We start from the raw sequence: 14398 nt of genomic DNA, 5'->3' as shown, positions 1-14398 counted from the left end.
TTCAGCAGCCGCAGTTAGTCGCTGCTTCACAACAACTCTCAGCGTTTGGACTTTAGACATTTTCACTGACTCACACGAACTTTCCCTCCAGAAACACTCCGTTAAAAACTGTCTGCTCACTCTGATGTGCGCTGTGTTTACAGTCCGCTCGGCTCCGTCTATTTCCCGCAAGCGAGCTAACTTAGTTTCTTAACTTCTTCAGGCTCGTCGGACACCAGGAGATAATTCAGATGTTCGACATGTTCAGATAAACTGATCGACTCAGAATCTGTTCGGACATTTGGACTCCGTGTAAAACAGTCAACTGCTCTGACGAACTTTCTCCGTCTATATCCTGGAAACAGGAAGCCACGCTAACGTCCTTTCGGATTCTTCTTCTTCTGAACTTCCGGCAGGCTGAACGATATCCAGTGTCATGCTGCCCTCCACCGGTCATAACCAGAACTACTTAACTACATTTTCTCATATAATCCAGCAGAGTGCAACATTTTAATTCTGCCCTCCCAGATGAGTCTGATTTCTCCCCTAATGCAAAGTTAAAATGCTATAAACATCTGTCTATAAACATTGACAGTTCAGCTGAAAATACAGATAAAGACAGGATCCTTTATCCATCAGTAAAAATGTTCATGAATCCTTCAAACTGATTCAGGATCATTCTCACATTTCTACACTGACTATTTGTGGCCGTGTTCCTTTAGGACTCTTTGTTTTAAAAGCAGCAAGCCACGCTAACTTAGCTTTGCATCCTTGTGTGACAGGAAATGAGTCCAGGGGGAAACACGTAAAGGTCCAACACAGTTGATCCTTATGTAACAGCTTCCGGAGGTTTATTATTAAGCGTCATTAACTCTGTGGAACAGCAACAGATAATTCAGATGTTGAAATAATTTAACAGAACAGCTCAGAAACTAAAAACCATCACAACAATCAGCAGAAATGTTCATTATAAAGTGGAAAGTCGGCTTCCTGTTGCTGTATGTAGTTCAGTAAGACTCTGCTGCCGTCCAGTGAATACCAGCACAACATCATCAGACCTTCTGAAACTCCCTCCTGCATCAAAAGTCTCTCTCCTGCCTCCAGCTCATACAGAATGCATCACTCCTGTCCTGGCTTCTCCTCACTGCCTCTCTGTCTGGTTTGAATTGATCTTCAGGTTTTAGATAACTTCTTTAAGTAGCGATCAGAGATAATGCCTCCGGCTTCGACTATATGAAGTAGACGATGAATTGTAATTATCAGTTACAAAGTCTCTTGAAAAATGTCTGTTTTTGTTGATAAACACTTAGTTCAAAAAATGTCCTGACAGACATGAAACTAGATATGAACTACAAATATTCTTTTAACTACATTAGAATTTAACATTGATGAACAAACGTATGTGGTGGTGCGACAATCATCAACTTTAAAGGTGCAGTATGTGAGAACTGGCCAGATGTTGAAGCTGTTAAATACAGGGGTCAGTGTATCACCATAGTTACAGCTAACTGCTGCAAACTCTAGCTGCTGTTGTATGAAGTTGAAGTGCTGTATAAAGTAGAAGTGTTGTATCTTTACATTTCACACTCACAGCATCTACAATACAGTGATTCGACTTAAATGTGTACATTCAGTGAACTGGTGCAGAATAACACATATTTCAACCATCTATCACAATTTCATCACACTTGGTTATTATTTAACACAGCAATTATTGTCAATTGATAACTACTTATCTTTTAACTTTATTCTACTGACGCAGTGGTCCAGACTGGGAGCTCATACCAACAGAATCGAGTCGGTGTTAAGCCATCAGCACTGGAGCTTTGGACCAGGACCGATCAGGGCTAGCTGTTAGCATGCTAACTTTAGTAGATAACTAGTAGTAGTAGTAGTAGTAGATAACACTACATCCTACATAGATGTCATAATATAAACACTTGAATGTATTCACCTTCAGTTGACAGTCTTAAGTCATTATTGAATGTTCATATCTGGAAGTCTTGCCCCTTTAATTTCACAATATAACGCTGCAATTGATACTGTGTACACAAGGAAATGCTCGCAAATGGAGGCTATAAAAGAAAAAAATAGAGCAGTGAGACTGAAAAGAACACCATGAAACATGAGAATCAAGCAATTGCATGTAGTAAATGGGGGGGTTTGTTAAAACAAATAAACACTGAATTGAATTTATCACGAGGCCAGGGAGTGGTATCATTATTGATTTCTGAATATTACTATTATTAATACTCCTTACGTATGTGTTTCTGTATTCTCTTTGCTTCCTTTTCATTTCACTACAATTAGGGCTGATAAGTGATCAACTCCATCGACTTGTAAATACGTCGATTTGCGTAGCATGCGTCTACATGGAGGTTCTAAGCAGCGGCTGGATTCACACTGGATCCGACGACGCAGTGAAGCATTGCAGGTTAGTGTGGCACTGAGGGAATGTCACTCCATGGTCCGTGTGTGACATGTTGAGAACCCCCGCTAATCAGTTTGCTGAAAGACGAAGCTGTGCTATTGTTATGCTACTAGCATGCTGGTCCTGCTAGTGCTTGCTTGTCCTCATGGGTCCTCTTCGTCGTATCTGTTGATTGGAGATTATAGAATAAACTATTGAAATATAAATTACAAGTTTAAAATGTTGTTTTGGGTGAATTAGTTGAAATAATGATGAGTAATCAAAAATTAATAGTAAGATTTATCAAAAAAAAATAATCAATAGATCGATTAAAAAATAATAACTATGTGGAGCCCTGAATGTAATTGCTTTTAAAAACATATATTTAAAATATTCAATTCTTTTCCTGTCCTAAAATTATTCTCTTTTCTTCAAATTAATATGGGTAGACTGATTATCAGTTACAGTCAGATTGCCAAGAAAATAAACAAATTTAAAAAAGAGCGACTTTGGCTCTGACGCAACATCCTCACACATCGTCCCGATGTTGTTTCCAAAGGATTAACAGTCATATTAACAATAACAAGAAAATTAACAATAAACTATTTCAGTGGAAACAGACTTAAAACATCATGTTTAGTAAGAGTGAGAAACACAGACAGTCAATCTCAGTCAGAAATTGGACCAATAAACATCTCTGTCACTTCATGTATTTTGGCTGTTCTCACCAACACACTTGTGAATTTTGATAGTATAACGGCGAGTGAAACTTTTGTTACAAACGCTGCAGCTGTATCGTTTCTCCCGTGTGTGGGTAGTTGAGTGTCGTCTCAGAGTTCCGGGTCTGGCAAATTTCTTACCACACACTGAACAACTGAAGGGTTTTTCCCCCGTGTGAATACTCATGTGTGCTCTGACATGTCCCTTTTCTGCAAACCTTTGACTACAAACTGAACAACTGAAGCGTTTCTCTCTGCTGTGGACTCTCATATGTACGTTCAGATTCTTCCTGAGAGTGAAACTTGAGTTACAAATGGAGCAGGTGTGAGGTTTTTCTCCTCCATGAACTTTTAAGTGTGATGCCAAAGTTGAGCATTGTGTGAATCTTGCGCCACAGAAAGAACAACTGAACGGTTTCTCCCCCGTGTGGACAATCAAGTGTCGAGTAAGATGTTCCTTTTGTGAAAATCCTCTACCACAAACTGAGCAACTGAATGGTTTCTCCCCTGTGTGGGTTCTCATGTGCTTCTCAACATGAGATCTGCTTGGAAACCTTTTTTTACAAACTGAGCATCTGTAACCCTCCCAATCACTACTGTCAGCAATCTCGGGTTCAGAGCAGTGTGACGTCTCATCATCAGTATCTGGTTGTAAATTACTAACTGAAATAAAGTTCCTGTCTAGTTCTGGTCCTCCACAGTCCTCTCCATCAGCTTCTGTCTCCATCTGTTCAGTCTGTCTCTGATGAAGCTGTGAGGACTGAGGTTCCTCTTCATCATCTTCTTCACTCTTCACAGGGACAGGAGTGAGTGTGAACTTGATATCAGCCTCCTCCAACCCCGGAAGCTGCTCTCCTTCCTGACGGGTCCAGAGTTCCTCCTGTTCCTCTTTAATGTGTGGGGGTTCTGGTTCCTCCTGGTCCAGACTGGAGCTCCACTCCTGCTGCTCAGGAGGATCCTCTTCTTCACTCTCCAACAGCTGCTGGACGTCTGTGAAGAAGAAACATTTCCTGTTAACATTTCAACTACCAGCACCGCTACTTTCTAAAATGTGTGAAGACATTCTGCACTTTGGTGTGCCACCCGTAGATTTTGACTGGCCCCATCTGGCCACCACTATGAAAATGTTCTGGGGGCACCACATAACAACACTTAAGTAAAAAACTACCCTGATCCACATAAAGCCACCCTGGTCATCATTAAAATGGCTCCAACACACTCTTTATATTGTAGTCCCTTTATCACCACTGTACACCTGCACAATTAAAAAAAAGAGCCTTTGTGGGCACCGTTAAGATTAGTTGGTAGAACAGGCGTCCGATGTACGAAGGCTTTGCAGCGGACCTGGGTGTGACTACTGGCCTAGGCCCAATGAAGCCATATAAGGCCACAAAAATATATTTTTTAAAAAGAGCCTTTATTAAGTTGTAACTACAGTTCTACTGTGAAAAAATGAGGCCTGACCTTAAAACAGCTGTTTTTTTTATGGAGTTTGGTCTATCAGTGAGTCCACTGGACAGACCTCCAGGAACAGATGCTGTGTTAAATTTGTAGTCTGTAACTATTTTTTTGTTACATTTACTAAAACTGTCATTATTATCTAACAGCAGAATAACATACAGGTCAGCTGTCTGTGGCTCCACCCAGTGGCCCTAATTTGATTTGGAAGAATCCACCACTCCCGGTAGAGCCAAGGGGCATGTCTGAGAAGTGTCAATCATTTTCATGCATACACTCCTCAGGCAGCACTACTGGGCAGTGTCTGTTCTCACCTGATCAGACATGTTCATGCCTTAACTGTAAACAATGGCGGAGAACAGACAACAACAACAGAGCTGAAAAATGCCCCACCATTGCCCATGTGAAAGAGAAGAAATAAGAAGACTGATGAAGAAAAGCCGTGCAAAACAAAGACTTGGACAGAGCCAGAGAAAAACATGGATAAATATCAGAGTGCCATTTCAGAGGTGGAGGAGCTGGGGCATAAGGACTCAAGAGAGATGCAGCACTGACTGCTTTTCTGTTGGACAAGTAAGGATCCCTGCTTGATATGTGTTTCATTCTATGTTTTAACCACAAGGCTGTGGTGGTGGTGGTTACAGTAATACTTGCAATAGTACATATTGCTGTGCGATGTTGCAGTCGAGCTACATAGCTCGTTGTTAAGCCTAGCTTGTTAGCTTGTATGCTAACTCTGGTGTTTCGCTCTGTCTTTATTGCTACTGGTTAGTAAAAGTCTCTCTCAAGTGACCAGGAAGTTATAATGGTAGTTTGTGTTCAGGACGCTCTGAAGTGGTTGAATAAGTTTAACGTTACTCATGCTGCAGAAAGGCAGCATGGCGTTGCACTGGGTCATGATTACCTGGAAACCTGGTACCTGGAAGAATATTGTTTGTTACTCCAGTTCCTACAGCAAATCGGCATGAGGCATGGCACTTGTCATTGTAAGTTAGTTGTATTGGCCAGAAATAGAACAATCAGGGCTTATGTTGTTGTTGTTATTTTGAATGCAACATCTTGGTTATCTGCCTTCCTCTGTTACCATGGTTACAAGCCTGCTTACGCACAACAGGCTCCTCTGTGGGAGGGGCTTAGAAGGCAGAGGAAGAACAACTGATCTATGAGCTGTTTCATTTAAATGTTCTGGCTAAGTCCACTTTATTCTCAAAACTCCAGACTGCAGCTTTAATGATAATAACACACATTATATGTAATACTACTACCACAGCATTACACATGATTTTATTTATATTCCACTATTGATGTCTTGACATTATATATTAGGAGAGCTCCAGCTTCACTGTGTCTGTTGTGAATGTGACAATAAAGAAGTAATAATGTGTAAAGTGAGAGTAACAAGTAAACAGAACCGACCTGTTCTGTGTAACTGGACCTGAGGCTGGAAAACAGCGTCCAGTAGTTTCCGGTGTCGGCACAGTTCCTCCTCGTACTCTGCTATCGTTCTTTCAAACAGCTCAAATATCTCTTCAGCAGCCGCAGTTAGTCGCTGCTTCACAACAACTCTCAGCGTTTGGACTTTAGACATTTTCACTGACTCACACGAACTTTCCCCCCAGAAACACTCCGTTAAAAACTGTCTGCTCACTCTGATGTGCGCTGTGTTCACAGTCCGCTCGGCTCCGTCTATTTCCCGCAAGCGAGCTAACTTAGTTTCTTAACTTCTTCGGGCTCGTCGGACACCAGGAGATAATTCAGATGTTCGACACGTCAGAGTCGAGTCAGTTCGGATATTTTGGACTCTTTGGCTCCGTGTTAAAAATCAGAAAGCCACGCTAACTTAACTTTGCAGTCCTGGGTAACCGGAAATGAGTCCGGAGGGAAACATGTGAAGATCCAACGGAGTTCCATCCATGTGTAACAGTTTCCGGTGGTTCACTGTGATTGTAAGTTATGTGACATACGTGATAAAACCAAGCACGTTATATCACATCTGGACACAGCGTGTTCATTCATATGAAAGCAGCTCAGCGGCGTTTTGATGACCAAAAATTCACGGATCTTCTGTGGTCTTCCGGCCCTTAGAGCATGCGCACTCGCCACTTCCGGTTGAGAGACTGGCCAAGTTGACTGAGGATAAACTGAGAAAAACTTACTGCTGATCTCAACATGGCGTCAGCGTGGCTCTCCTGGCCCAGGACAATGTATCATTAACCATATTTCAGTAATATATTGTCGGGCCTTGCATTACATGAGGCACAATTAAGTAGAGTTCATGCAACATTAAAAGGGAGATTTAGGTTAAATTTGGCTATCAATGATAATTAATGATTATCAGGAATAATTATTAATAATGATGAATAACATGATCCAATTTATTTTAGATCACCTTGGGGCACCACCCTTGAAGAAGGGAAAACATTGTAAATTTACCAAATTGGTCTCATAAAAAGGTAAGAAAAATTGTTCATAACACTTATTAATAATTAACTTAATAACTACAACCACATTTACCATAACAGCTGTAATGGTTGAAGGATTTTGGAGTTCTTGACAGTGTAGAGGTTTGCAACATTCACTCCTGTACAATATTAATTTTAAAAAAAGGCCTATCAGCTGTAGATCCAGCCCCATCAAATCAATCAACTTTTCTGTTTCTTTATCTTATATGTATTTTTCGTTTATCCATTTATTCTTTGTTTTGTTTGTTCCACTGTTAAGTGCCCTTGGGAACCCTGAAAGGTGCTATATAAATGAAATATATTATCATTATTTATTGTTAAATAGACAGCAAGAAGGTTCTTTTATTCAGTGTGTGTGTGTCGTGATGCCAGGTTAGAAGAGATGGTTACTTGCATGCAGATGTGGCGCCATGAAAAGGGGAGTGAAAGAATGAAACATATCAGACACAATGGTTTCGACCTCTGCAGGCACAACTAATTACAGGGAGTCAAAAGCATCAGCAGATGATCTCAGGTTAATTCAACTTCTGACAGGTAAGTATCCTTATGGTCACTCCTTTTCTTTGCAAGGATAGCAGCTCGGTGCCAAATTGTTTGGTGTCCCTCAGATTGTGAGGTTAGCTGGCAAGCTTTGCGTCGCAGCTGCTGGCGCTAACTGATCTGAAATACTGGCTGGACCTCATGTCACTGCAGTGAGTAGAACTTATTTGGGCTGCAAATGCAGTTTGTTGGACCCAGAAGAAGAGATACTGAGGGCAGGCAGCCCCGTGGGGGGAGATGGAGAGGAGCCCTTGAGGATAAGAAATCGAAGGAGGGCGTCGAGTAAGAGAGGAAGAACAAGGAAGGTGCTGGAGTTTTGATCTGATCTCCCCCCTCTGGGTCTGTCAACCTGACCAATAGTAACTCAAACCTGAGTTTTGCACCTAGGTGTGAGGAATGGGGAATTCTGGGAAACTGAGTCCATTTTGAAATCCACAAGAAATGACTTCATCTGTGTGTCCCAACAATATTAATGCAGTATGTCAAGTAACACATTACAATCTGCTTTACTGACTGAAGTGAAGCGTTTATTGTAACCTCAAAAGAACTTTGATACAAAATTAAGGAAATTCAGGATGGTGATTTATTTAAGTTTATTGTTTTGGATTGTTTTCTACCATTTCTCAGCAAAGAACTTTAACTTAAGTAAAAGATCTGTAGCTCCTGTAACACTGGAGCATCATTCATTCATTGCGAGACCACATGAAAAACTAAATTAAGTATATAGAGTAAAAAATAGTCTTTTTGTACCTAATAGTAGAAAATACATCAACAATAAAATCTTAGGTAAATCTGCAAGTAAATGAAATATAATCTCTTCTTAAAGAAATCAGAAACAAAAATGAACTTAAACTGACCATCACCAACAGTACACGTAAGTACATCAACATTCCAATAACACATGGAACAGCTTAAACAACTTTTACAAAGTTTGTTGGTCTTCCACCTAAATCCAAACACATCATAGATATTTTATGTAAGTAACTTGTATCTGTCCGTCTCCTCCTTTGAGGTTCTGCCTGAAGTTTTCTTCCATCTATTTTTACTAGAATTGAGATTCTGAGGCCAATGTGAAGCCTACTTCTACTTCTGCTGCCCTCATCAACACAATGAATGTTTAATATAGGCTTTAAGGAAATGTTTTCACCTCGTGGACGGTCGAGTGTTGCCTCAGATGTGCGTTTCTTGCGAATCCTTTTTACTAAAAACTGAACAGTTAAATGGATTCTCCTCTCGTGTGGATATTTGAGTGCCGATTCAGATGCTGTTTTCGTGCAAATCCTTTGCCACAAACTGAACAATTGAATGGTTTCTCCCCTATGTGGACTTTCAAGTGCCAATTCAGATGCTGCTTTCGTGCAAATCCTTTGCCACAAAATGAACACCTGAATGATTTCTCCCCCGTGTGGACATTCGAGTGCCGATTCAGATGCTGCTTTCGTGCAAATCCTTTGGCACAAACTGAACAAGTGAATGGTTTCTCCCCCGTGTGGACTTTCGAGTGCTGACTCAGATGCTGCTTTAGTGCAAATTCTTTGGCACAAACTGAACAACTGAATGGTTTCTCCCCCGTGTGGCCTTTCGAGTGCCGATTCAGATGCTCCTTTCGTGCGAATCTCTTGCCACAAACTGAACAACTGAAGCGTTTGTCCTCTATGTGAACAGTCATGTGTGCTTTTAGATAGCTCTTGGCTCCAAATCCTTTACCACATACTGAACAACTAAATGGTTGCTCCCCGGTGTGGACTTTCGAGTGCCAATTCAGATGGTGCTTTGTTGCAAAACTCATGCCACAAACCGAACAACTAAATGGTTTCTCTACATCATGGACGCTCATGTGTGTTTTCAGATGCCTTCTGAGACTGAAACTTGACTGACAAATGTTGCATGTGTACGCTTTTCTTTGTGCATGAAGTTTTAAGTGTTTGTTCAAAGATGACTTTTGTGTGAATTTCGTACCACAGACAGAACAACTGAATGGTTTCTCCCCAGTATGGACAACCAAGTGTTGAGTCAGATGTTCCCTTTGTGAAAATGTTTTACTGCAAAATGAGCAGCTCAAACCTTGTTGCTCTGAATCGACCTGAGGTTTCCTGGTCTCCCAATCACTGCTGTGATCAGTGTCAGGTTCAGAGGCGTTGTCATCACTCTCGGGTTCAGGGCAGTGTGATGTCTCATCATCAGTATCTGGTTGTAAATGACTAACTGAATTAAAGGTCTTGTCTGGCTCTGGTGCTCCACAGTCCTCTCCATCAGCTTCAGTCTCCATCTCTTCCGTCTGTCTTTGGTGAAGCTGTGAGGACTGAGGTTTCTCTTCTTCTTCACTCTTCACAGGGACAGGAGTGCAGGTGAACTTGATATCAGCCTCCTCCAGCCCTGGAAGCTGCTCTCCCTCCTGACGGGTCCAGAGTTCCTCCTGGTCCTCTTTAATGTGTGGCAGCTCTGGTGGGTCCTCCTGGTCCAGACTGGAGCTCCTCTCCTGCTGCTCAGGAGGATCCTCTTCTTCACTCTCCAAGAGCTGCTGGACGTCTGTGGAGAAGAAGGATTTCCTGTTAACATTTCAACCACCAGCACCACTACTGGAGACACAGATGTGTAGAGGCATTTTGCATGACAAATTACAAAGTAGGGCCGATCGATACAGCTGGACATCTCATGTCCTGTACAGCTACCAACATGAGATGTTTACTGTGCAGCATGCAGATGTTTAATTTAGCTTACATATCTTCAGAGATACAAAATACTGTTTGTAAACAAATGGCACCTGTTGCAACAAAAAAGTATTTGATGAAAATTATGTTCACACTGTTGGGCCTTGTGCCTCCATGCACATGTCTCAAACAAAGAGACCAAGAGAGGCCTGTAGTTGAAGCCAGAAGCCTAACTACTAGGGCCTTATTGCCACGAGGAGCTGCAGAACAAAGAACAGGGCAAAAGACCCATATGGTCTGAAAACCATGACCCAGGTTGACCTGCCCCCAAGACGTTCACCCAATCCCTATTGGCTGTGAGTCCGGAAGCTCCGCCAGGATCACAATGATGTCGCTCCCAGTTTAAAAGTTGTGGATCCTCAGTACACATCGCAGTCCAAGGGAGAAATAAGCTGTGATGAGACCCCCGGTTTCACGCAACCACTGTCATGAGGATGCAACTTTGAGAAACGTTTTTCCATTTTGCTTGAGCTAATTTCAGTTCCCTCCTCGCTGAACGAGACAAAGACTGTTTTTGTTTTACTTTTGTTTTGTTCTGACAGTCGTCATTGTTGTCTGGATCTAGGAACGCTGCACAACCCAGCAGTTTCCTCACTGCCTGCAGAAGGAAGAGAAAATCTTCAGAAGGAGACAAAACCCCCCGAGGTCCGGTCCTTCATCACATCGATTCGCAGCGTGATCGCTACCTGCCGTCAAGTTTTTAGGACACTAAAGCTCGTGCTCCCAAACGAGTTGGAGCTCCGAGTCAGACGGGCACACACGCTAAACCACGAGCAGTATCAAGTAACAGGCTTTTGTTTGGGAAGAAACAGATAGTATATAGCATGTTTTCTTTGTTGTGCTTTACGATTGTTGTCAAAGGACCGCCGAGTCCGATTCATGGTTTACTGTACTGTGTGCTAACTGTGTTGCTACACTCGCTAGGAGCTCATTCAGGCTAATCCAGCCTGTACAGTCTTGCCACCATGTGTGACCACAATACCTCGTATTCCGGCTCAATCAGTGGACAATAAATGAACCTCGATTTGCTTGCCGGCCACTGTTTGAGGGAGAGACGACCGCTGTGCACCACATGGTGGTTGTGTTTGTTTCATTGTTGTCTGCTTAGTGTTGGCTTAGCTTAGCTTCTCCTCTTTTACTAACACACACACACACACACACACATAACCTCATGAGCAATCTGTTGGAAACTTATAGTTAATAACCCCGCTATGACATAAGACATGTGGTTAGGATATCCATTTTATTGACTTTAAAGGTGGACTTGTCTCAGTACCACAGCTACCCTTTTGGAACTGTGGATATTACACATCTAAATTCACCTCTCTTGTGACCAAACTGCACACAAGACCAAAGACAACCGTTAGTCAACATATTCACTGCTGCCATTTATAAATCCCAGGTATCTCATTCAGAACCTGAATCCTCTCCTTGGAATTCGTGTTCTCGCGTGACTTTACCAAATCACGTTCGGCGTTTCCTGTCGTCTGTTTGTCACGCCCACTAATCTGGAGTCGGCCATCTTTGTAGTCTTTATTAGGGACTTCCTGCCACCCACCCACCCACACACACAAACACACGCACACACACACACGCCTCCACCCATTTATATGGTTGACTTGTTTATGTTTTTGATGTTACTAGTTGTGAAAGTAACTGTTGTTTGTTAAAGTAGGTGGTTTGTGTTTTGGAGAAAGCTTTAATGAACACTGTTGATTTTAACTGAGCAGCACCTGTGATTATTTTGCACAACCCCATATTGTAATAACAGCTGGTTGAGATGGGCAGCGCTCGGAAAAACACCTTCTCTTATATCTAATTATTGATATTTTCATAATATTGACAATTTGATTAATTTCAGGCTTTGAGATTAAAGGTAAATCATTGGATTATTGATCCCTGATTTCAGGGTGGTGCCGCGTGTTCATTAATGACTCATACCATACCTAGGTTTCATTAATCAACAATAACAATTTTAATTAATTAATAATTACATATCAATTAATAATCAATATCAATTCCCAACAACACGTTATCAATACATGTTATGACATGTAAAATGTATGTTTACAAAAGCATTCGATCAAAAACTCACACACATTTTTCACGTGAGTTTGAAGGTGCTCTGTTTAAATGGCAGGGCAATTTTGTTTACAATAAAAGCATTAAAATAAAAGCAAGGCTTTTAATAATTTCTTTGTCATTTGTAAGTTTGCTTTTGAGAAAGAAAAAAAAGATTCAAATCGTAATTGAAGTTTGGTGTGAAAAGCCCATATCACCGAGCCCGATGATGGATGTTTTGTGACAGCTCAATACAACTGTATTGAAAATTATTTGAAACTTTTGTGTGTGTTTTTTTTTTTAAATGTTTGTGCGTTTATGAAACTTGAGGTCAATGTGTTGGAGGCATATTGTCTTTTTAATGAAAAAGAGTCAAGGGTCATGCAATACACAGCCACAGACTGGAACTGAATCTGAGTTTCCACATGGCGGACCAAGTTAGTGGCCCCATCTGACCCCAACTATGAAAATGTTCTAGATCTCTAAATCGTTCTACAATTAAGTAAACTACCCTGAATCCACATAGCGCCACCCTGGTCATCATTAAAATGGCTCCAACACACTCTTTACACTTCAGTCCCTTTATCACCACTGTACACCCGCCCAATAAAAAAAAGAGCATTTGTAAAGTTGTAACTACAGTTTTACTGTGAAAAAAATAAGGCCTGACCTTAAAACAGCCGGTTTTTTTGAATGGAGTTTGGTTTACCAGTGTGTCCACCGGACAGACCTCCAGGAGCAGAGGCTGTGTTAATGTTAATAACACACACACGCATTATATGTAATACTACTACTACTACTACAGTATTATACATTAAGCAGTATTTTACAAGTAAACAGAACCGACCTGTTCTGTGTAACTGGACCCGAGGCTGGAAAACAGCGTCCAGTAGTTTCCGGTGTCGACACAGTTCCTCCTCGTACTCTGCTATCGTTCTTTCAAACAGCTCAAATATCTCTTCAGCAGCCGCAGTTAGTCGCTGCTTCACAACAACTCTCAGCGTTTGGACTTTAGACATTTTCACTGACTCACACGAACTTTCCCTCCAGAAACACTCCGTTAAAAACTGTCTGCTCACTCTGATGTGTTCACAGTCCGCGTGGCTCCGTCTATTTCCGGCTAACAAGCTAAGTTAGCTTCATTAGCTCGGTATAACAGCAGCAGATAATTCAGCTGTTTGATATGTTCAGATAAAGTGAACGACACAGAGTCTGTTCGGACATTTGGACTCTTTGGCTCCGTGTAAAACAGTCAACTGCTCTGACGAACTCCCTCCGTCTACGTCCTGGAAGCAGCAAGACACGCTAACTTACTTTTGGGTTCTTGGGTAACTAGAAATGAGTCCGGCGGGAAACACGTGAAGTTCTTCTCTTGTTCTTCTTTGTTGATTATTGGCAGTCGGCATCCTCAATGTTGCATATACCGCCATCTGCTGGACTTCAGTCTTTCTCGTTTCCTCTTCTGTTATTTCCTTCTAATTAACCCAGTTGAGACAAGAAATCTTAAAATGATTCTCCTCCTTTCCCTAGATTTTCCAACCCTATACTCAATCACATGTTCCACTGTCTCCCTCTCCCCACAGTTTCACAGACCCGTTGCATGTTTCCCTATTATATTAACTGTGTTCAAGTTACTGTGCCCTATTCTTATTCCGCTATAACATCCCTCCCCTCCTACTACACTTTGTAATTTATATAAATGTCTCCCTTTTTTCCTCCTTCTCCCAGTGTTGATTCCACTGATTATTTCCTTCCATATTAAACTTTTTCCCTCTACTTTTGATACTTTTACTTTCATTTCCACCTCCTCTTTCTTTACTGTCTCCTTAGCAATTTTGTCTGCTTTTTAATTTCAGACAGTTCAAGTTGTTTTTCAGACTCTGATGAAAACACAGTCCTGTAAGCTTTAAATTAAATCAGTAATCTTGTTGCTCTCTGAGTTTTGTGTCCTCTGAGCTCAGAAGAACCTCATTCATTGGTCAGATTACAAACAATGATGAGAGTTCACATCGAGAGATCAATTCAATGTGATAACAGAGAATAAGTTACTGCTGATCT

The 14398-nt window shown here is 41.4% G+C and overlaps 3 protein-coding genes across 11 annotated transcripts in view; 1 reads left to right on the top strand and 2 right to left on the bottom strand.

Moving 5' to 3' along the window:
* Positions 1-13702, bottom strand: part of LOC119017285 (gastrula zinc finger protein xFG20-1-like) — a 34548-nt gene extending 20846 nt beyond the window's left edge. For 2 of the 5 annotated variants that reach the window (XM_037093901.1, XM_037093905.1), the window contains exon 1: positions 127-278. The gene's annotated coding sequence lies outside the window, so the exon portion shown is untranslated. Of the gene's footprint in view, positions 1-126; positions 279-6220; positions 6494-13425 lie in introns of those variants that run through there. The other 3 variants (XM_037093897.1, XM_037093902.1, XM_037093904.1) reach the window with 3 other exon arrangements.
* LOC119017301 (zinc finger protein 501-like) overlaps positions 1-14398 on the top strand; it is a 108126-nt gene that overhangs the window by 30577 nt on the left and 63151 nt on the right. The window lies entirely within an intron of this gene.
* LOC119017287 (gastrula zinc finger protein XlCGF26.1-like) overlaps positions 874-14398 on the bottom strand; it is a 31296-nt gene continuing 17771 nt past the window's right edge. For 2 of the 5 annotated variants that reach the window (XM_037093907.1, XM_037093910.1), the window contains exons 2-3: positions 13188-13425; positions 8074-10097 (exon numbers count right to left, since the gene is read on the bottom strand). In XM_037093907.1, coding sequence (XP_036949802.1) covers positions 8785-10097; positions 13188-13359 — 1485 coding nt within the window. In that variant the 5' untranslated portion in view covers positions 13360-13425 and the 3' untranslated portion in view covers positions 8074-8784. Of the gene's footprint in view, positions 2576-3117; positions 4099-5982; positions 6215-8073; positions 10098-13187; positions 13427-14398 lie in introns of those variants that run through there. The other 3 variants (XM_037093911.1, XM_037093912.1, XM_037093908.1) reach the window with 3 other exon arrangements.

This window comes from Acanthopagrus latus, chromosome 3 (genome assembly GCF_904848185.1).
Source record: "Acanthopagrus latus isolate v.2019 chromosome 3, fAcaLat1.1, whole genome shotgun sequence".
Classification (NCBI taxonomy): Eukaryota; Metazoa; Chordata; class Actinopteri; order Spariformes; family Sparidae; genus Acanthopagrus; species Acanthopagrus latus.
The sequence above is the reverse complement of the archived record's forward strand: the minus strand, read 5'-3'. Positions and strand labels throughout refer to the sequence as shown.